The 22,041-nt window shown below is 39.9% G+C and overlaps 1 protein-coding gene, 1 long non-coding RNA gene, 1 other non-coding gene and 1 pseudogene across 3 annotated transcripts; 2 read left to right on the plus strand and 2 right to left on the minus strand.

The window, feature by feature from the left end:
- Positions 1-2,187: 2,187 nt before the first annotated feature.
- LOC131254778 (uncharacterized) lies at positions 2,188-3,989 on the minus strand. Its single transcript, XR_009175866.1, has 3 exons — positions 3,829-3,989; positions 3,391-3,677; positions 2,188-2,363 (listed from the first exon to the last, which is right to left on the minus strand). It is a non-coding gene; the product is annotated as an uncharacterized LOC131254778 (long non-coding RNA).
- Positions 3,990-4,147: 158 nt separating this feature from the next.
- Positions 4,148-10,664, minus strand: LOC131254918 (DNA (cytosine-5)-methyltransferase 1A-like). Its single transcript, XM_058255620.1, has 2 exons — positions 10,479-10,664; positions 4,148-4,429 (listed from the first exon to the last, which is right to left on the minus strand). Exons 1-2 carry the CDS (start codon positions 10,488-10,490, stop codon positions 4,148-4,150), a joined length of 294 nt encoding a protein of 97 aa, XP_058111603.1. The 5' UTR covers positions 10,491-10,664.
- Positions 10,665-11,293: 629 nt separating this feature from the next.
- Positions 11,294-12,121, plus strand: LOC131254777 (cytokinin riboside 5'-monophosphate phosphoribohydrolase LOG7-like; annotated as a pseudogene).
- A 5,560-nt stretch (positions 12,122-17,681) lies between these two features.
- LOC131257262 (small nucleolar RNA Z267) lies at positions 17,682-17,752 on the plus strand. The gene has a single exon (XR_009177270.1). It is a non-coding gene; the product is annotated as a small nucleolar RNA Z267 (small nucleolar RNA).
- The last annotated feature ends 4,289 nt before the right edge of the window (positions 17,753-22,041 follow it).

Consider the following 22,041-nt stretch of genomic DNA (forward strand, 5'->3'; position numbering starts at 1 on the left):
TTCAAGACAAGAACATGATTGACTGTATGTATGGCTACACTACAACAAAGTTAGCCTTTCCTAGCGGTCAAAACCGGTGGTAAAGGTCCAAAAAACCGTCGGTAAAGGTTTTATCGGTGGTCAAGCAAGTGCTAGTAAAGGCTCTGTTGGTAAAGGTTTTACCGGCGGCCAGCAGGTTTTACTAGCAATTTTGCGGGACGCCCCTAAATTGTAAGTTTTTTACTGCACTAACGGAAAACGGGAAAAAGCTACGGATATAGGTTATAGTCTGTAGTACCTCTGTAGCCATTGGTACATGACCATAGCTTTTAAAGGTATGGATACGGATCTGATCCGTAGCTATAGAACCTATGGTTACATATAATCTGCAGCCTTTTGGATATTGTTGCACCTGATAATCTATAGCTTTTAAAGGAAGGTTTTCTTGTAGTTATTTTTTAAGAGTAAGCATGGTGAAATAAATGACCACCTGCTTTGCATATAAACTCCATAATGCACGAAATTCAAACTCATCATACCATAATCAACATTTACAAAGTGTTATAATGACCGAAAAGTAGGAAAAAGATAAGATAGCCCTCTCCAAAAGATTTTTGGCCTATGGCACATCAAAAAGGTGGCCCATCTAATAAATAGTCTGGACTGCCAAGCACATTAACCAACCTTATCTGATGACTGTAAAGATGGATCACTTAAATTGAGGACAATAATTAAGAAAAAAAACGGTTACCCATCAAACCACTATCATCTTAAAGAAAGAAAAGAAAACACATCATATATATCCAAAATACAAAGGCCCATCATGATGGGGACATCACGCGCACACGCGCACTCAGGCTGCCCCCCCTATGCACGTACACTAGAAAGAGGGCCCCACCGTCGATTTGGATTGATGACGACGTCCAGGGAGGGCCTCCTACCTAGAAGACAAAGTTTTGATTCAAAAGAGTGGGCCCGTTAGTCAAGAAAAGCCCATCATGGGATCTCATGATCGTGGCCCATTACTCAGATTAATTTCATATTTTAGGTTTTATATATTAATGTTATTTAGAACATCATGGACGCTTTAGATTTCTTTGATTAGTTTTTATTTTGGTTTACTTCATCGCCAGGTAATAGGTTGCGCACATGGTGCGAGTTTTGGGGTATAGGGTTTTCTTATAAATAGGCACCCCTTGTAGCTTTTTTTTTAATTGATTAAAGATTAATAAAAATTCTGCATTTTCCTACTCTTTGAGTTGTGAAGCCTGATTGGGTGCGAAGCCCTCCCTTCATCGAAGGGTTAACTACCGTGGTACGAAGCCACATCTATCCTGATTCACCCCCATCCATCATCATCTCTACTACCCATCTTCTACCATCATCTCACCCCATCATCTACACTTCGAATCAATCATCTGTTGCAGCAATTCTCCTCCCCACATCATAATTTCAGAATCTGGCCCTATAGGAGGACTGAAGCTTCACAAACCGTATATTGGATCGAGCTGAGATTTGGGGGTTTTGGAGTCCATCCCTGGCCGACCAGGACCAAGGTGGCCTTTTTCTGAATAGTGGGCCCCACACACGTGTGGTCAGGATCACACGTACGTGCGTCTGGGCTATTGTTGTTGTCCGTGCGTGCGGTACTTTTCTGGTTCGTTTCTCTCCTCTCTTTCACTTCACTTTTACCCAAAATCCCTAAATCTAACCCTAAATTACTCAAATCACCAATTTTATGCCCCTTTTCTTACCCTAGGATTTCCAGAATTGGAATTTCTGAATCCCTTGGATTAGGGACTGATTACTATGCATGTGTGGATGATTATTTCTTATCTTTGAGTATCGTTTGGTTCATAATTTTTATTGATCCAGCCCTATCATGTGTAGGCCTGAACCCGCATAGATTCCCCTTAATTGAATGTTTGGCCTGTCATGTGGGATATGGAATTTGTGTAATTGTTTCTGAACTAACGTGATCTTAAGCCTGAAATCTCGCGTATCATATTTAATTTTCATGTCCTGCATCACATCACCTCATTGCAGCTACATCCAAGAAACATAAACCATTAAACTAAATGAAGTTGCCATTCTAGACATTGAATCACATATATTATCAATAAAAAAAAATGCCAAAAGAAGAAGAAGAAGAAGAAGAAGAGAATTGAGTGAAAGATATTGATGGGTTGGGATTTTTTAATAAAGAAGAAAGAAAAAAAAAAATTGATGAAGGGTGAAGAGCCCAGCCCTTGATGATATCAATGCTCATCTTGATGGGGTCTATAGCTTTCAATTCCACTTGAAATTCATTTAGCTCTCTCTTTAACCTGTCCTTGAAGCTTGCATATAGCATCTTACTCCTCACTTGTGATGCATCTGGGGACCTGACATGCCAGACCACAAAAAAAACCCATCAATTTCTTTAAAACACAGGCAGGACTGGATGGTCCAACTGGTTCGAGTAGGTCCGCTCATTACACTACATGGTCACTTGAGTTGGTGATTTTTTATTTTTTTCCTTCTTTGCTGTAGAAGATTCCTTGCAATTTATTTATTTAGTTTGGACTGAAATGGACCAGACCATTTTGACCGCTCTTGCACTGGCCATTGAACCAAAACTGTAAAAAAAAAAAAAAAAAAAAAAAAGCCCTTTCAAATCATCAAATATATGCCAAACCTATTGGTCAACTGAGATCGGTCGATTGAATTACCAAATATCCATATAATGTTTTTTTTTTAATGAATTTTATCAGAAGTCTGCTCCATACATCAATGGTGGTAAGTTGGAGCTTTACCCTTTAAAACTGGGTCATCTTCCAAGATCCAAACTGCCTATATGACAAGTGTCAATTTGTATGGTGGATAGATATTCATTTGTTTAATACAATGGTCTATCAAGGATGTAAAACAGCCTCTTATTTTCAGGCTAGAAGATCAAAAGTGTGGCCCATTAATTTCAGATCTCCATACAAGTTACATGTTAATTAAAGTGGACAGGTGAAATGTACATATGTGCTCCAAGCTTCCAAGCTCCTAAAGTAAAGTCCTACTTATTAATCAAGTTCTTTTGGTGCCCATATATAAGAATCATAACATCTGAATGATGTTAACTTAGGAAATTTAAAATGAAGGTGAAATGATGAAATATGGTTGTGACATCCTTATCAATGAGTGTCAAATGTCCCATTCAAAATCATATATGGTGTTTATGGAAAATTACTTCTCTTTAGTAACATCGTATGTTGGTTGCCCACAAGTGTTTATGTTGTTTTAACTATATTTGCTGTAGATCTGATTAAGAGTTTGGATGCAGGAACGCTGAGGAGGTAAAGCAGTGGTGTGGATAAAATGTCAAGGTATAGAACAATTGAAGTTTATGTTTTGGGTTTGCAAGACTAAGTCTTAAGTTACCTATAGCTTCCTTTCTTTGATTCGTTTCTTTTCCATGTTGTTGCAGGAGATCTGAATATCCTAATAATGCTCCAAAGCTTTGTAGAAATGCTTCTGCTGCAGTTGGCATCAGTAGCCTAGCTTCACAATGCTCTCCTGTCAATCCAGGTAAGTTGTGACAACTAACAATCATAATGCATACTTGGTACATCAGGGCCAAACAGTCCCTTCTACTGATTGTGCCTATTGGCAGTGTTTGGCAAGCACCGAGGTATCAAATCCACCATTTGACTAGTAGACAGTTTAACCTGCATTTTGTAGACATTATAAGACTATACACCTGGGGCGCTTTGGCAAGCACCTGGTATCAAATCCAACATGTACTGTCAATGAGTATTTTACTGGCTGATTAGTTTAGTCCATCACTGTTAGTAGCATTAGAATCAGTGATGTAAGTACCTTTTCTTCTGGTAGGTCATGCCAATCAGCACCTGGGCACTTTGGAATTCTTTGGCATCGGATGTAGTTCAACTCATTCTTTTCTTTTGATATGTGATCACTCAAAACCAACATGTTCCCTCGGATTTGCTTTTGGAACCATGACACAGGATCATTTCCACACTGCAAACAAAAAACAACGAGCAATTGTAAGAGGAATGAAAATAGACCATCGGTAAAATGAAGGTCAAAAGGATATCTCAAAGTGTATTCCATAACTAGAAGTTTTAACTAAATTTGTTTTGTGAAGACAACCGAGGACAAGGTTTCATCAGAAATCTCACATCCACTCCGTTTTAGATGCTCCATTTCCAACAGATGGGAGATCTCCAATTATATCTCTCACAGTTATTACACGGAAGGGTGCCCCTCCAGCTGTACTCCTGATGGCAGCATACTGTACATCCCTTGGTAATGTGATTTTCAGTTCTGGGCCTGCAAAGACGTGCATTGGCTCTGGCCACTCTGGGAGTGTCTCTTCTGGAGAAGTTGCCCATATGAATGCTCGTTTCCTAGACTGAGAAACACCAAAGGCTCCAGCCTCTAGAACACCAAATTTCACCTAAAAAGGCACACACAGAAATTATATAGCTACTTTACAAGAGAAAAAAAAAAGAAGGGAAAAAGTGTAAACTGAGAGATGCAGAAGATTTTCTGTGTATTTGAGACAACCCAATGGGGTTGAATATATAGAGATTACAACTATCTATACAAGGAAAGTAGTAAACGCAAAATCCCCTACCTATAGAAACAAGATATATAAGGTAACAAGATATACAAGGTATGTGAGGTGTCTAATATCCCCCCTCAAACTAATGCTGGTTATCGACAAGTAATAGTTTGCCAACAAGAAGCGAGTGACGTGCAGACGTGAGGGACTTGGTGAGAATGTCAGTAATCTGATCATGGGATGCCACATGTGGAAGAGAAATGAGCCCAGACTGAAATTTCTCACGAATAAAGTGACAGTCAACTTCAATATGCTTCGTTCGTTCATGAAAAACTGGGTTAGAGGCGATCTGAATGGCACTGAGATTATCTACATGGAGTGGAGTAGGATTTTGTAGAGGAATGCCCAAGTCTGAAATAAGTCCACGTAACCAGACAAGCTCACTACACGCAGCGGACATCGCCCGATACTCGGCTTCTGTACTCGATTTGGAAACAGTGGCCTGCTTCTTACACTTCCAAGAGATGAGAGAAGTGCCGAGAAAAACACAGTAGCCAGTGGTAGATCTTTACGTGAGAGCGCATCCGGCCCAATCAGCATCCGAATAAGCACGAAGGTCTAGAGTCACCGTGGAGGAGAAGAACAGAGATCGATCTAGAGTTCCACGAAGGTACCGTAGGATGCGCAATACCGCAGTCATATAAAGAGTCCGAGGAGCAGAAACAAACTGACTGACGACTTGGACAGCATAGGCAATATCAGGGCAAGTCATAGTTACGTAAACCAGACTCCCAACCAGACGGCGATATAAATCGGGCTGTGCAAGTAGATCACCATCATCACGACCATAGTGAATGTTAAGTTTTAAAGGAGTCTGAACCATCTTCTGATCCGTCAATGATGCTAAGGCAAGAAGATCCTTAGTATATTTACGCTGGCTGACTAGAATCCCATGGTTGGAACGTGAAAATTCAAGTCCAAGAAAATATGTTAGATGGCTGAGGTTTTTCATCTTGAATGATGATTGCAGAACTTCCTTTAAAGCCGAAATGTCAGTAGCATCACTACCAGTCAGTAGGAGGTCATCAACATAAACTAGAACAATAACAATGCCGTGAGCAGTGGTGCGCAAAAATAAGGATGGGTCATGACCACTTTGAGTAAAGCAGCACCCGTAACCACATTGTGAAAGCGTTGGAACCATGCCCGCGGTGCCTGTTTGAGGCCGTACAGGGCTTTCTTTAGGCGACATACCTTATTGTCAGGAATTAAAAAACCAGGAGGAGGTTTCAAATATACGGTTTCTTGGAGGTCTCCATGAAGAAAGGCATTTTTTACATCCATCTGAGAGAGTGGCCATGAGCGAACAGAAGATATAGCCAGAAGAGTACGAACAGTTTTCATCTTGGCCACAGGAGCGAAAGTCTTATCGTAATCAATTCCGTATTCCTGTTTGTATCCCTGAGCGACAAGTCGAGCCTTGTATCGATCCAATGATCCATCACACTTGAGCTTTACAGAATAAATCCATTTGCTACCAATTAGCTGTTGGTCAGCGGGTCGAGGGACAATCTCCCATGTATGGTTATCATCAAATGCCACAAGTTCTTCTGTCATAGCCTTCTTCCAACAATCATGAGTGGCTGCCTGAGAATATAAAGTAGGAACAGAAACAGTATCCAGAGTAGCATTCATGGCAGACATAGAGTATATCAAGTGATCAGGCGCTCGATGTTCATGAGCAGAACGACGTATCGAGGTAGGTTCAGGATCCGCAACAGGTACAGTAGGTTCGGGTTGAGTAATAGGTGGTGGATCTATACGTGGTCGACATGAGTATACCTGCAATGGACGAGGGAGAGTACTCGAGGCAAACGGAATTTCAGGAAAGGTGATTAGACCAGAAGAGTTTGGAGTGTGCGGAGGAGGAAAAGATGAATGAAAGGCAATATGTTCAAGAAAAACAACATGTCGTGAAACCCGAATACGACGAGAAACAGGATCATAACATCGAAAACCCTTTTGAGTTTCCCCAAATCCCAAGTACATACATTTGACCGATTTTGGAGATAGTTTATTACGTTCACGTGAAGCCAGGTGAACATAACAAATACAACCAAACACACGGAGTGTGGAATATGCAGGAGGTAAGCCGGTGAGAACAAAGTAAGGAGATTTACCATTCAGAACTTTGGTTGGCATCCGGTTAATCAAGTAGACTGAATGTAACATGGCTTCCGCCCAGAAAGAACGAGGAACACTCATAGCTGTCATCAGAGTGTTGGCAGTTTCAACAATATGACGATTTTTCCGTTCAGCCACCCCGTTTTGTTGTGGAGTATCAGAACAGGTGGTCTGATGAATAATCTCATGACCTTGAAGAAATGTACGAAATTCGGTTGAGAGATATTCCCCCTCTGAGTCAGAGCGGAGAGTTTGAACTGGAACCCGAAACTGAGTCTCCATCATAGAGTGAAATAACTTGAATTTTTCAAAAACCTGTGACTTTGATTGCAGAAAGTAAATCCAAGTGTACCATGTGAAATCATCAATGAATATAACATAGTATCGTAACCGAGAGAGAGACATAATTGGTGATGGACCCCAGACATCTGTTTGCACAAGTTCAAACATAGAAGATGATTTTGTAGTACTTAAAGAAAAGGGAATACACTTACTTTTTGAAAGACAACAGGAAGAACAAGAATAATCCAAATCATTTTTATTAAGAGAAATATTCCCTAACATGCCAGATGAAATTAACTGAAGTAACCGATCCAAATGTGGATGACTTAGGCGAAAGTGCCATAGTTTTCACATTTTATTTGCTGAAGTAATATCTGATTAGATGAAGAAAAGAAACAACGAGCCGGAGTGATAAATGGATCAAAGTCAAGCACGTACAGACAACCATGCCACCTACCCTTCCCAAGTACCTTCCCCGTTGCCAGATCCTGCACAAAACAACAGTTGGGAAGAAATATGACTAAGCAGTTATTGGAAGTGAGTTGACCAACTGAAATTAAATTGGAGGAGAGGTTAGGGACATGAAACACATCACGAAGAGTGAACTGGCGATGAGCAGAAGGAGAGAAAGTCAATGATCCAACGGACTGAATAGGTAGTCTAGTGCCATTCGTAGTAGAAATAGTCTGATTGCCGGTATAGGGACGAATGTCACGAAGATGGGATACATCACCGGTCATATGATTGGAAGCACCCGAATCGAAGAACCATGTAAAGATGGGGATATACCTGACATACTGGCGGCAGAAAGGGCCTGAACAATTTGTTGGAGCATCGCAGGAGTCAATGGAGATGAAAGACCTTCAGCAGAAGTAGTAGATGCAGACTCACTAACAGATGGCTTGGAAGAAATAGTGGCAGCCGTAGCAGAAAGAGCACGACCATGGCCACGACCACGACCACGGCCACCACGTCCATGGCCGAAAGAAGATGCATAAGCTCGTGTACGGCAGTCCTAAATACCATGACCAGTCCGTTGACAATAAGCACACCATGCCTTACATTGAGCGACAACATGACCCACCTTGTTGCACCCACGACAAGTCAAGAGAGAGGAACCAGAACCACGTGTTGGTGGAGTTGTGGACACAGCAAGCACCATATCAGATGAGCCGGGAGTTGAGAGAACTTTCAGTCGTTGTTCCTCAGCCAATAATTCATTAATAATCGAATTCAATGAAGGAGTAGGGCTACGGTTCAAGAGAGCAGCCTGACAATGCTCAAATTCCGGACGTAACTTCATAATTGACGAACTTGCGCACTCGCGCGCATAGTTTGGAATATTTTAAAGTCATGAGGAAATGTTGGATCCATCATAGCCATCTCTGTCCAAATTGTGACAATTTTGGAGTAAAATGATTGAATACTGTCATTACCCTGAGTAAGGGTGACAAGATCCTGTTCCAGACGGTATAACCGGGCCGCATTACTCTGTTGATAAATCGACCGGAGATGTTCCCACATCGCCTTAGCAGTGCGATGAGGCGTGAGTCCAACAGCAATGGACCGATCGACCGAATCGAGAATCCAGGTAATAATCCATCCATTGTTTATTTCCCAATCATCTAATTTGGCTGCATCTGTGGGGATAGTAACAGATCCATTCAGTAGTCCCCACAAACCACGACCCTTGAGGAAGTTCTTAAAATGGATGGCCCATAGAGAATAGTTCGTACCATCAAAACTACAACGTGAGGCTTCTGTACGTGATGAGTCCTTATCCATTGATTGATCTGAAGTAATGGAATACACAGAAGAAAGTTTTGAAAGTTTCAGATGTACCGTACAGCAAGGGATCGGAACAGAGAGTGATGAATCCGGATCTGGAACAGAAGGTGGCTGGATCTGGATCTAGATGAGCAGAAGTTGAATCTGGACGAACAGGATCTGGACGAGCAGAGTGTGTCGGATCTAAATCTGGATTTGGATGAGCAGAGGCCAAGCAGGGGCTGGCCGGACGAGCAAGGGCTGGCCGGATGAGCAGGGATGAACATAAGAGCAGAGGGACAGAGGCGCAGAGGTGAGCAGAGGCGAGTAGGGATGACCGGACGATGCAGCAGGGTCGGACGAGCAGATCTGAAGCAGAGGGGTCGTAGGACGACGCAACAGGGACAGCCAGACGACGCAGGGGAGGTCGGATGAGCAGGAACAATGACCGAACGCAGCAGGGATGGCCGGAGGATGCAGCAGGGGCGGTCAGACGGCGTGGGAGAGGTGGCCGGACGACACAGGGGCGGTCGGATGAGCAGAGGCACTTACCGGATGCAGCAGAGGTGATGAACGGATGACGTAGGGACGGTTTCGGATTAACTTGGCTCTGATACCATGTAAACTGAGAGATGCAGAAGATTTTCTGTGTATTTGAGACAACCCAATGGGGTTGAATATATAGAGATTACAACCATCTATACAAGGAAAGTAGTAAACGCAAAATCCCCTACCTATAGAAACAAGATATACAAGGTAACAAGATATACAAGGTATGTGAGGTGTAACAAAAAGAAGAAGAAGAAAAAGAAGAAGAAGAAGAAGATCCCAAGTACATGCAAAGGGACAATAGCTGATAACCCATTTCAAGAAGTGAAGCAAGCATTAATCGGAATGTCTGCCCTTTGTTTAAAGAAACAAAATTCCTTTCGTTTTCTAAAAGAACAAAATGGCCACCAGTTGGATGGGTGGCTATAAACTGAGCATCATAGTAATTGACAACTCTAACCAGTTGATTGTTATGAGTTTTCCCCTGTTGATATAGCCATTGCTTGTTCTTTCAGGCCCCCAATTGGAATGGTTACCATAGTCAGATGGCCATGCTTTTGGGGGTATGACCCATTGATGTGGTAGCCCACGAAATCGAGGGTCCAGATCATCATATGCAAATGCCAAGTGTACAGTAGAGATGTTTAGGGGAAGTAGCATTATTCAATAGCTTAAAGAATACAGAAACCAGTGAGGAAAGGAAAAAAAAAAACACTAAAGAATGCCATCAAACTACCTGGAAATCAAAGGCAGTGAAACTATGTGACAGTCGAGAATGTGAATTTTGACTAGAAGACCAATCACCAATACACTCAATGAAGATCATGATATGATATTTTTCATTCCTCACCGTACATAACCTGCCCAATGGTTTGAAGTTTCTAAATAAAAAGATGCCCCCCGTACCAATGTAAAAATATCAGATTTGACAGAAAAGCATACAAGAAATTTATAAATATTCAATCAAATAGCATCTCAAATAGTAGTATGCATTGAAGGAAAATAAGGGCAATGTCATCATTTCTAAGAGAGTTAACTCAGACTATCCTTAAAAAGAGTTCCACACTTAAGTTGCTAAAAGCAAAGGAAGATTATACGAGAAATACAACTGAGAGAACTTTTTGACGCCTTCTTAATCCAGAAAGTCGAAGCCGATAACCTGAGTCGGCATTAGGAATATCTGTGCCAGGTGAAATCTTCACTTCCCTCCTTCACAATCCATATAAAGACTTAGAAAAAGAAGCATTTGGAAATAAATGAAATGTGAAAAAACATTATTGAATACAATTACCATTACATTTAATCAACATAAATGAAATGCTTATTTACAATTTAAATGCATTCCAGCAAGGTGAACAACAAAAAGAAAAGACACAACAAGTTTAGCATCTTAAACCAAATGAAACACACAAAAGATGCATGTTAAACTCCTGGATAATCCATTACACGAATTCAGAATGAATGGATCTTGGTAAAAATAAAATAAAAATGCATCAAGTGGCATGGTTCTTCCACTTCTTATTTTGCTTATGCATTTGGAAGAAGCAGGTCAAGCTGTTAGATGCAACAACGATTTCCATGAGAATTATTTAAACATGAATTCCAATTTTTATTTTTTATTTCAATAGGTAGTGAAAATCTCATATTTATCTCAAAATACTCATTTAATTTTTTATGCTAAGAATCCAAATTCAATACTCGCATAAAAGCTCACCTTTGAATAATGGACACTCCACACAACTTCTTGTAGAAGTCTACTCCAGTGTACATGGACCATGGATAGAGAAAAAGGAAGACAAAACATGGACCATGAAATCAACTTCATAAGGTTGAATAGTTCCAAAAAAAGAAAGAAAAAAAAAAGATGAATGTGTACATTGCCAAAATTGAGGTGATTCTAATGTTGTTTGAATAAGCTGAATAAACTTATAATGATAGCATTAAAAACCTAAGGCATCTTAAAGTGGTAGCATTCAAAACCTCAGTCATTCTCATGGACTGACAATTCATCCAACTTGTGGCTCAGAGTCAGCTAAGTGTAGTCCTGTGGATATATAGATTAGTTGAAGGAAAGTTGGATAAATAGAGAAAGGAAAGAGATTCTTTGGAAATCATGGAAGAGAGGAAATCGAAATTCAAGTGGATTTGTGTATTCTCTGGAAGCAGCCCAGGCAAGAAAATCAGCTACCAAGAAGCTGCTATTCAGTTGGGAAATGAATTGGTGGAAAGGAGGATTGATTTGGTGTACGGAGGTGGTAGCATGGGGTTGATGGGGCTATAACTGGCGACATTGTTGGTGAAGTGAGAGCTGTATCTGACATGCACCTATGAAAGGCTGAGATGGCTCGCCAAGCTGATGCTTTTATTGCTCTGCCCAGTGGATATGGGACACTCGAAGAACTGCTGGAAGTCATTACTTGGGCGCAGCTCAGAATCCATCAGAAACCGATGGGTCCCTTGAACGTGGATGGATATTATAATTCCTTGTTATCATTTATCGATCAAGCTGTTGACGAAGGTTTCATCGCACCAGCTGCCCATCGAATTATCATATCTGCCCCAACAGCCAAGGAATTAGTCAGGCTACTTGAGGAATATGTTCCAGAGCAGGATGAAGTCACAGCCAAGATGATCTGGGAGGCGGAACAACTAAGCTATGTGCCTGAAACACGTGTCGCCATGTGATTGGCTTGGGAGATGGACCCCACATTTTGGCCTAACATATAAATATTTATATAAAATACATACTGTGATCCAACCGTTCTACAACACATACACGAAAACTAGAAAATGTTATACATAGTCACGCTCAGCAGCTTTGTTTTGGGGGTTTTGTTGGTTTTATCTTTTGATGAATCAAGTGCAAAATTATTGAAAAAAAAATTAAAAAAAGTGTAGTCATGTTCAGCACTAGAAGTTAGCATTGAAAAATGAATCTGGATCCTCTGTTTGCCACAAGTAGAAAAATTCAGTTTTTTTGCATCGTGATTGGTCCACCTGATGGCCCACCATAGGCTTGGAATTACCTCAATTTTATCTAAGTTGTGCTTTGATGGGCTTATTATAATGACCAATATCTATAAGGCATTCTAGTTGCAGGATGTAAAACACAATTAAGAATTTTAATATATTTATAAGATTTGGAATTTATCACATTCCAAATACAAACAACCAAATGAGCCATCAAACACCTTTTCTTTTCTTTTTTATTATTAGCAGAAAGTATACATATAACAGAATTCACCTGCAGAGATATGATTATTTGAAGCAAACAGGACCCACCTAAATATTGTTAGGTCTGCAAATGGAAACAGGTGGGCCCATGGGAACAATGAAATATTGTACCTTGGTAGGCCGCAAACCACAAATCAGCCGAATGGAGAAAATTTTGCCGTTGATGAAAGGTGGGCTCGTGAGTCATGTCAATTTGCAAATGAAAAAGAAGAATACAGGTGAATATCCTTTTCTCTGCCGAATTGATAACATCTCACTCTTCAAGGCACAAAACATGTAGATAATAATCACAATATCTTTACTACTACAAAGGATGATATATAAAACCATGCCATGTACTCTCTTTTTTCTAAAGCTCCACCCTGTCTGAACCATCATCTGACCATAAACCACAACATCCACTGACCTATCTCTATAGGCTTGTGTGGGTGGACTTTGGACAGCTGTTCCCTGATCATTTATAGAATGCTACGCAGACTATAAATAAAATGCACAGTTAAGAGAGAGAGAGAGAGCGCGGAGAGGGAGAGGGATAGGCAAAGATCGACACAGAGAGAGAGAGAGAGATGGGGGCGGCTTGAGGGAGTGGGAGGTGTACAAACAACATCACTTCCTGAAAGTTATGTGCCCCCTGCAGATGAACCTTGGACAACTGGAATTTTCAGTCAATTGTTGCCAAAACTGCCTCGTCAACTGAATGTGTCTCATCTAATGTTCTGGTACTTGTGTCTCAGTTCTGCTCTTAACTCATCTCAGCCATCACTTAGCACCACTGATACATCTCTTTCTTCTGGCAATGGAGCTTTGGATCCTATGGATACGTCTCCTTGTTCTATGGATATCATGCATGCAGACATCTTGAAATTTTTGTTGGATTGATTCTGAGGGTCTTACAAGAATGTCTGTTCTCACTTTTGTTGTGCAGGATTTGGCAACTGTGGTTCCAGATCTTGAACCAGCAGGAATTGATCTTCTTTCTGTAAGTTTTGGTCTTCAGTTGTTTTGTTTTCATATGCTTACATGTAATCTTACATAGACATACACAACTGATTGTTAGTCAAAATAACTCGAAGTATACTCCAGGTTTGTATGTGGTCTCTTACATTTATAGTTTGCTGAATTCCCAGTTAAACACATAATTTCAGTGGAATGCAGGGTTTTATCTTGTAGGGAGAGCAGGTTTTTAGATCTGATCCCTCATCCTAGTCGGAATACTCAGCTGAGCCAACATGCGCATGTAAGGGATCCATTGACACACTTTCTACTTTCCATCATCCAAATTCGAAGTCTCTAGATATCATAGTAAATTTCTGACAGTGAGTAAGATTATCTTGTGATCTTCATTTTGTGGCGTATGAAATATATGCTGAACCTAGTAGATCTTCAACAACATAGGGAAGACAAAAACCTTTCAACTAATGGAGTTTCAATGGTCCCATAGTCTCTCTAAATCAACAGTCTTATATGTAGAAATAAAGACAGTTTTAAAATTATGATTTAAATATGTTGATACTACAATCAAGAATTAAATGAGTTTGTGACAAAGAATTTAAGCATGGATGGCATTGACTTGAATATATTGGATTTTTCTTTCTGCCTTGTTATATGGTAATGGAGAAGCGCAATAAATTGAATGAAGTAAGACCCAGCTACTCCGACATATGAAGTCATCGTTCATTATGATAGCTTGGCACCGACTCATGAAGGTGATTTCCTGGTTTCATGTTTTCTGTATTTAATTGAAATCTACACTAGTGGAAACAAAATCTGGTGAGTGGAAATGCAATTTTTAATTATCAATAGAAAAAGGAAAATCTTTTAGTTCTTTATTGCATTATTCTTCTGATATTGATAATTTGGTAGAAGTATTTTTTGAAATGCTGCGACAGACAATCAATGAAAATGCAGATCTTTCCGAGACTAAGAACCTTCTTGACAAGCTTGTTGTGCTGAAGCTGAATGGAGGTTTGGGGGCTACGACGGGTTGCACTGGTCCTAAGTAAGCTTTCATCTGATTTTGATGATCAACATTTTCTTTTATAGCAATTTTGGCAAGTTGATTCTGTTATAATGTTATTCTGTGAGAGATTGCAAACCTACCTATATATGTATATGAGGAACTATTTTTGTTTACATATATGAAGAATCATGTGAGGACTTCATACAAATTTGCAATTGGCAGTGGGCCCAATTTTGGATGCCATGGGCAGTTGGGTTACTTAAAAGGGAGCTGAAAACTAGAATAGAAAAGATGAAAGAAAATTAAACCCAACCAAATGTTGACGAGGAATTATATGGTCCTTGATTCAAAAATATACATGAAAAGGATACATGTGACCGACCTCAATCAGTTAGGATATGGCTTAGATGACATGATTCAAGGATATGCATTGTTCTCAGCCTTGATCTGTACAGGTGGAATAGGCAATGCCCTAAAAGTCTCATCACACGAGAATCGTACAACCCCTAGACCTGTGATCAGTCAAAAGATGGCTGAGAAAAAAAAAATAGCTAAAGACAACATTCAATAGCAAAAAGGCCAAAGATTTGGCTAGGATTTTCCAACATGAGAGACTTTTGAGGCATTCCTATCCATGGTGGACCCATCAGATCAACTGTATGTCTAATGTCTCACTGCAACCTGCCACAACCACCACCCGCCACAACCACTAGCAGCAGCAAAAAAGAAAAGAAAAGAACAGAACGGAAATACAGTTTCAAGATAATTGGTAGAAAGTGCCCTTTGATTTCGAATTTTTCATTGTTGTTTATAACTGTCATCATGAGGGCTTTTCAAGGACTCGGACAATGTTTGTATCTATTATCTTTATATGCTAAGTTGAATCTCCTGTCATCAGCAAGTAATCATGCAAGAACATTATGTCCTCAATGCATGATGAAATCAATTTCCATCAGCATACCTGAGACTGGAGGTTTGCTAACCCCTCATGTATCCTCCACTGGTCCACATGCACCTCTATTTGGGGGTCCACATGTCAACCTGGAAAATGTTATCTGTGTATCACGTGTGAACCAGTGTAGATCATCTAGCCAGAAACTCAAGCTATTCAACTGTCAGGTCAGCTGCACGGGAATAGGCAGAATAGATGGCCTTGAAAATGACTGTCCAATGTTTTTGTTCATTTGTGGCTGGCCTGAGTGGTTTTCTGGACTGGCTTTTGGCTGGATAATCTACACCATTTTCCACCTGATACGTGGCCTGGATGTCATATGCACGTGCCCAGTTAGCATGCATAGCCACATGTGGAGGTGCCTGTGGGGCTAGAACCTTGAAGTAGTGAGCAAACATCTCTTTATCTACTGAAACTTAATGTTTTACTGCTATGAATTTGTTCCGCTTCATTTAATTGATAGTTGAATCTCACTTTTGATTGTTCCTTTTACTCTTTAATTGATAGTTGAATCTCACTTTTGATTGTTCCTTTGAAGAGATCTGCTGTTTTCGATCTGGTGGGAGTTAATTCATTCATTGAATAGAAATAGCATTGAACTAGGTGCTGTTGTGAACAAGGTGTAGCTTGGAAATCACACAGATCATAAGACACTAACATTTTGATTTGGCCTGCCAAATTCAGCTACTTTCCATTTTCTTTCTAATTGTACATTTCATTGTAACTCGAGGAAATATTAGGATTATCTGATTAGTGCAATTTTAAGGTTATACTCCTTCATAAAGTTAGTTTCTTATCATTGTTGAATGCTTTACTGGTGTCTTTTGTGCATTCATTCATTGAATGGGATCTTATTAACTCATGGTATATGCTCTTTTATGGTGATTCCAATGCATTAGGACTTCTATCATTATTTGCAGTCCTTGGTCCCTATTGCACATGACCAAATCATTTAAGTGTACTTTCCTTCATCTTGTTACCTATTGGTGATACCCCTAAGTTCCCATCCAATTCATTCATTTCTATTTCTATCATTCCTTGTCTTGCCACTCATCCATCTCAACATCCTCATTTCAGCGCCACACATCCTATGGATGTGTTGTTCCTTAGTTGCCCAACTTTTTGTCCCATAAAGCATGCTTGGTCTTATAACCATCCTATAGAATTTCTCTTTCAGTTTGAGTGTAACACGGCGATCATATAAAACTCCAAGGGTACATCTCCATTTTTTAATGTTAGAATTCTATGGGCAAACATCCTTCTCAATCTCTCCACTCTCATGAATTATTGACCCACGATATTGAAAGTGGAAGTAGAGGCTCGATTCTAAAATATTTTATGCTTGCAGTAATATGCCAAGAGGAATCGTGGTTTGACTCTGTTAGTATTGAGGAGTCTGACTCAGATGATGGCTTCATCAGCGTTCATGGGCGTAAAGTTCATAATTCTGTCTGCATTTCGTTTAATGATATAATGCTAAGAGGATTATACATTTGACTGATAACTGATTTTTTGCTTTGTCCCTAGACTGCTTCCCTTTTGTAAGCAATGCAATTGGGAATATCTCAAGTGCACAGAAGCTACAGTATGAAAGTGCATCATGCTTTATGGATGCCATGTGTAAGTATGAGGAACTTTATGACAGCACCCCAATAAAATTTTCTGTTGAACATTATTTGAAAATTGATGGAAGCAAGACAGAAGCTTTTGGGGAAAGATGAATACAAAGAGGCTGACATATTTGCAGATTTAACTTCGCAAGGTTATGAGCTATCTTGTTTTGGAGTGTAGAACTCCATAGCAGCCATGAGATGAAACATGAACTTGTACTTTTGTACTTGTGTGCTTCTTTACACATGTGTGCTTGTTTTTTACTGTAGAACTCTGTAGCAGCCATGAGATGAAACATGAACTTCATTCTTAGTTGAGATCCAAGAGGCAAGGACACAAGACTTAATAATTTGGAAAATTATGTCTTGTTTTGAATCATAATTTCTTGTTTTGTTTCAACTTTGGATGATTTTTTTTTTTTTTTTGGTTTTGGGTTAGCTTGTTAGTACACACCCATGTCAGTACACACACTCCAAGTTAGCCACCCCCACTAGGGATCGATACCAAGACCTCAAGCGTTGAAATGAGGTATCTCCACTCAGTCTGCCAGTTGAGCTATGGATCTGGGTGTGGATGATATTTCCAAGCTCGTGCTTGAATTATTTGAAGTGCCTATGATGGCTTTAAATATACTTTTGAGTTATAACTACGAAAAAAATATGATCAGAGGCACATCTATTTATCTTTATTTTTTTTCTTAATTATTCTCTATTCAATTTCAGATGATTGCTTTCAACTTAGAGAATATAAGCTTTATTACTAGAACTCTATTTATAACAATTCACATCTATTTTATAAATATTTGTGCCCGTGATTTGTTTGCTTTTTGTGCAGATTTTGAGTAAAGGCTTTATCAGCATGCCTTGGCTGTCTTCTTGTGTTAATTACAGCAAGAAGTGTGTTCGCTTGGTAGTGTTCTTTCGTGTCTTATTTTTTTAAATTTCTTTGAGTTATCCCATAATTCCATTCTATTGCAGTTTCCCCATACATTTTACTTGTTTACATCGATGTTGATAATACATATGGCATCACTTAAAATATTATTTTGAAGACTGCATTGTCTAGGAAACATTTATGTATGTCATTAAACCATAGGGATTCTTGTACTTCGGTGGATTTCAGGGATATTTGGTGAATTACCTTCAAAAGAAAGGACGTCTACAGCCTTCTAAAGCTCTGAGATTTGCTCTTGATATTGCTTGGTAAGCTCATAACTTGATATTTGGCCACCGACTGATTATTTTTTAATTGAAGATGATGTGGTTTTCACTGACTTTGTTGGTGACAGCAAGTAATCAAAAGCCATATCACTTTTCCCTTAGTTTTCTTTTCTTTTGTGGGGACCTATGATACCACCAAAACCACAAGATCTGACAGTGATGTATAGCTTCATCTACAATTGGGTCAGCAATTTGGACAATCTGGATTTCTGAACAGCTAAAAGTTGTAATTTATCAGATGTGTATCATTACAAGCTATGTAGTAGATACTTTGTATTTATAGAATTCTATAAGAATATCTGTATCTCTTGTGTTCTTTGAACTGACTCTGAACATTTCTCATCACATTATGGAATCAACCAGCTTGTTTTCATGCAAATGCCAAGATTAGTCTCCTCCATGCAGCCCTGTCTTTTGAAGCCCCCAAATTATTTAAATCTTGTGATGTGTAGAACAACATAAACCCATTTTAATCTCCCTTTGTGCAGGTTCTAGACCATGGTGAGAAGATTGAGCTTCTGGTAGATAAAATAGAGAACCTCCGCTCACAGGTGGTGAACCTCAATATCATTGAGGGCCTGAACTTGCTGAAGGACTCCGAAATACTAGTGTTGATGCCTGTTACTGCTACATAGCTTACCAAAGATTGACAGAAGAAACTAGTCCCTTGGAAACAATGGCAATCATTGGCAACAAAGAGATCATTGACATTAACCAAGGTATGTTAGCTGCTTAGACTGGTGTTTAAAAAATAAAAATAAAATAAAATAGGATACATGTGGGTCACCTTTTCTTTCTTTCTTTACTTTTCTTTTTTTCTTATTATTATTATTATTATTATTATTATTATTTATTTTTTTAATAAACTTTTTGATAAGAAAGATTTTCTCTATGGCTACGGGTTGTTGGTGGCCGTGACCTCTATAGCTACGGATTTTATCCGCAGCTTTTGACCAATTTTCTGGTAGTGTAGCAAAAAAGTAACGATTTAGCGGCGCCCAGTACAACCGTCAGTAAAGGTCCTGATTGCTGGTAAAGCCTTTACCAACTGAGGCTTTACAAGATAGTCAGTTGAAAACGTCTACGTGAGAGTTCAACTTTACAAATATTAGTAGGGCTTGGTTTATATATATATATATATATATATATATAGAGAGAGAGAGAGAGAGAGAGAGAGAGAGAGAGAGAGAGAGAGAGAGAGAGAGAGACGCTTATCTGGCGTGCAAACCTTCCTATCAACCGTCAGATAAGGTAGATGGTCTAGATAAAGGCGCTCTTATGTGCGAGTTTGAGAGAGCGCGTTTCCATCTCTGGCATGCTTCTTCTACCTATTCTTTAACTCTTTGAAGGATGCGGCGGAAGCGTTTTATAAGAAGTTCTTCCATTGGGTTGCAAGGTGGGTCCCACCAAGATGTTAGTGACAAATCCACACTGTTCATCCATTTTGAGAGGTCATTTTAGGATATGGGACCAAAAATGAGGTGTATCCAAAACCAAAGTGGTCCGTATGAGAGGAAACATTGTATATTTAGTGACCACAGTTTAAATATTCATGGTGCAAAAGAAGTTTTAAATCAGGCTAATATTTGTGCTCTCGATTCTCCCAGTACGAATGATGTTATGAACGGTATGGATGGTGTGTCAATGTAGGGGCATTTTCACACCGGGCTCAAGTGGGGTCGCCTGTGAGATGTAGGGTCACTCTCGGGTTGGGTGCGGCCCACGGGGAAGGTCTCGTATTTGAGACTCCTCACCAGGGGTGATTAATGTGCATTTCACACCGGGCTCAAGTGGGGTAGCCTGTGGGATGCAGGGACACACAGTGGGTGGGGCGGCCCGTGTGAGGCCGTACCCATGTAATTTGGAGCCCACAAGGGGGGTTCGGTCGAGGTCCTAACCAATGAGATGTGGGGCTTAGGCTATAAGATAAAAGGATTAATTCGCTATGCTTTAACAGTTCGAGCTTTTAGAGTAAATGGTTAATTGTTCTGCATCAAATTGGTATCAGAGCGGGGAGGTCTTGTGTTCAAGACTCCTAACAAAATCTCAAGTGGGCCACACAGTGTTGATTGAAATCTCACCATTAAAAACTTCCTGGGGCTACCAAAGTTTTGGATCAATCCGATATTTGTCTTTTACCATCATCCATGTCTGTATGACCTAATCTAAGGTTGGATGTGAAATAAACATTATGGTGGGCCCTAAAAAATATTTAATGGTGAGAATCATTATCATCGCTGCTTCTTGTGGTGTGGTCCACTTGAGATTTGGATCTGCCTCAAATTTGGGATAATGCACTGAAATGATAAGGAAAAATGGATGGATGGTATGGATAAAACCCATACGTCACATGACCACTCAAAGCTGCTGCCCATTCCTAGATGGAGACTGACAGTGGAAGTACGCAATCCCCGTCCCCTCTGCACACGCGGAATAATCAGCTGCACACACGGGACTCGGGCAAATTTTATTGAGAAGTCATCATACTTGATGTGACTTCAAAATCTGAATGTTACATGTGAAGCAGAACCTCATGAAACCTCCTTAGCCCAATTTTTATTTGATTCAAAATTTTGGTGGGCCATGAAAAATGAAAACAGTATCCTCTCTTGATTTGCATTTTCTCTTTGCTAAGGCCCACCAGATTTTTTTATCAAGAAGAAAATAATACTAAAAAAAAATGCACAGACAGTGTGGATATAACCCATACATCATGGTGGCCACTCAAAGCTCCCGCACGTTCCCAGTTGCAGATGAGCGGATTTCTGCAAAAGCCTTTTTGCATGGGGACGTGGATTGCGTCCTACCCCCATTCGGGCAGGGCTCTATGGGGCCCAACATGATTTAAGTGTTTTATCCATGCCGTTCATCATTTATCTTAGATCATTTTATTGTATGAGACAAAAAATTAAGTAGGTCCACGTCTCCAGTGGACCACACCAAAGGAACCTACAGTGATAATGACACCCACCGTTGAAACCTTTCTAAGGGTCACGTGATGTTTTTTTACCATCCAGCCTATTCATAAGGTCATGTAGGCGCAGATGAAGATAAAAAACAAATATTAGTTTATCTAGCCACTAACAGGCAGTTCTGTGGGCGGGCCCACCTTGATGTATTTGTTTATCTAAACTGTTCATTCCTCATGTCAAGTCATTTTAAGGTATGTGCATAAAAATGTAGTAGATCCAACGCTCAAGTGGGCCACACGACAAGAAGCAATAGTGATAATGATTCTCACCGTTAAATGTTTTTTAGGACCCACTGTGATGTTTATTTGACATCCAACCTGTAGATTAGGTCATAAAGACCTGGATGATGGCAAAAAACAAATATCAGCTTGATCCAAAAATTTGGTAGCCCCATACAGTTTTTAATGGTGAGAATTCAATCAACACCGTATAGCCCACTTGAGATTTTGATATACTTCAGTTTTGGGTTCATATCATAAAATTATTTTTAAAAATGTATGGACGGCGTGGGTGTATCACTAATATCTTGGTGGGACCTACCTAGCATCCCAACATAAAAACTTAGTGAAAGGCTTCCGCACCATCCATTGGAGAGTTAGAGAATAGAGTGAAGAGGCTCGCTCTTTCAAACTCGCGCATAAGAGCGCCTTCGTTCAGATTGTCTGACTTATCTGACGTTTGATAACAAGTTTCGCATGTAATGACATACAAACTGAGCAGCCGAGCGTTCCTCTCTCTCTCTCTCTCTCTCTCTCTCTCTCTCTCTCTCTCTC

The sequence above is a fragment of the Magnolia sinica genome, chromosome 9, assembly GCF_029962835.1.
Source record: "Magnolia sinica isolate HGM2019 chromosome 9, MsV1, whole genome shotgun sequence".
NCBI classification, from domain to species: domain Eukaryota; kingdom Viridiplantae; phylum Streptophyta; class Magnoliopsida; order Magnoliales; family Magnoliaceae; genus Magnolia; species Magnolia sinica.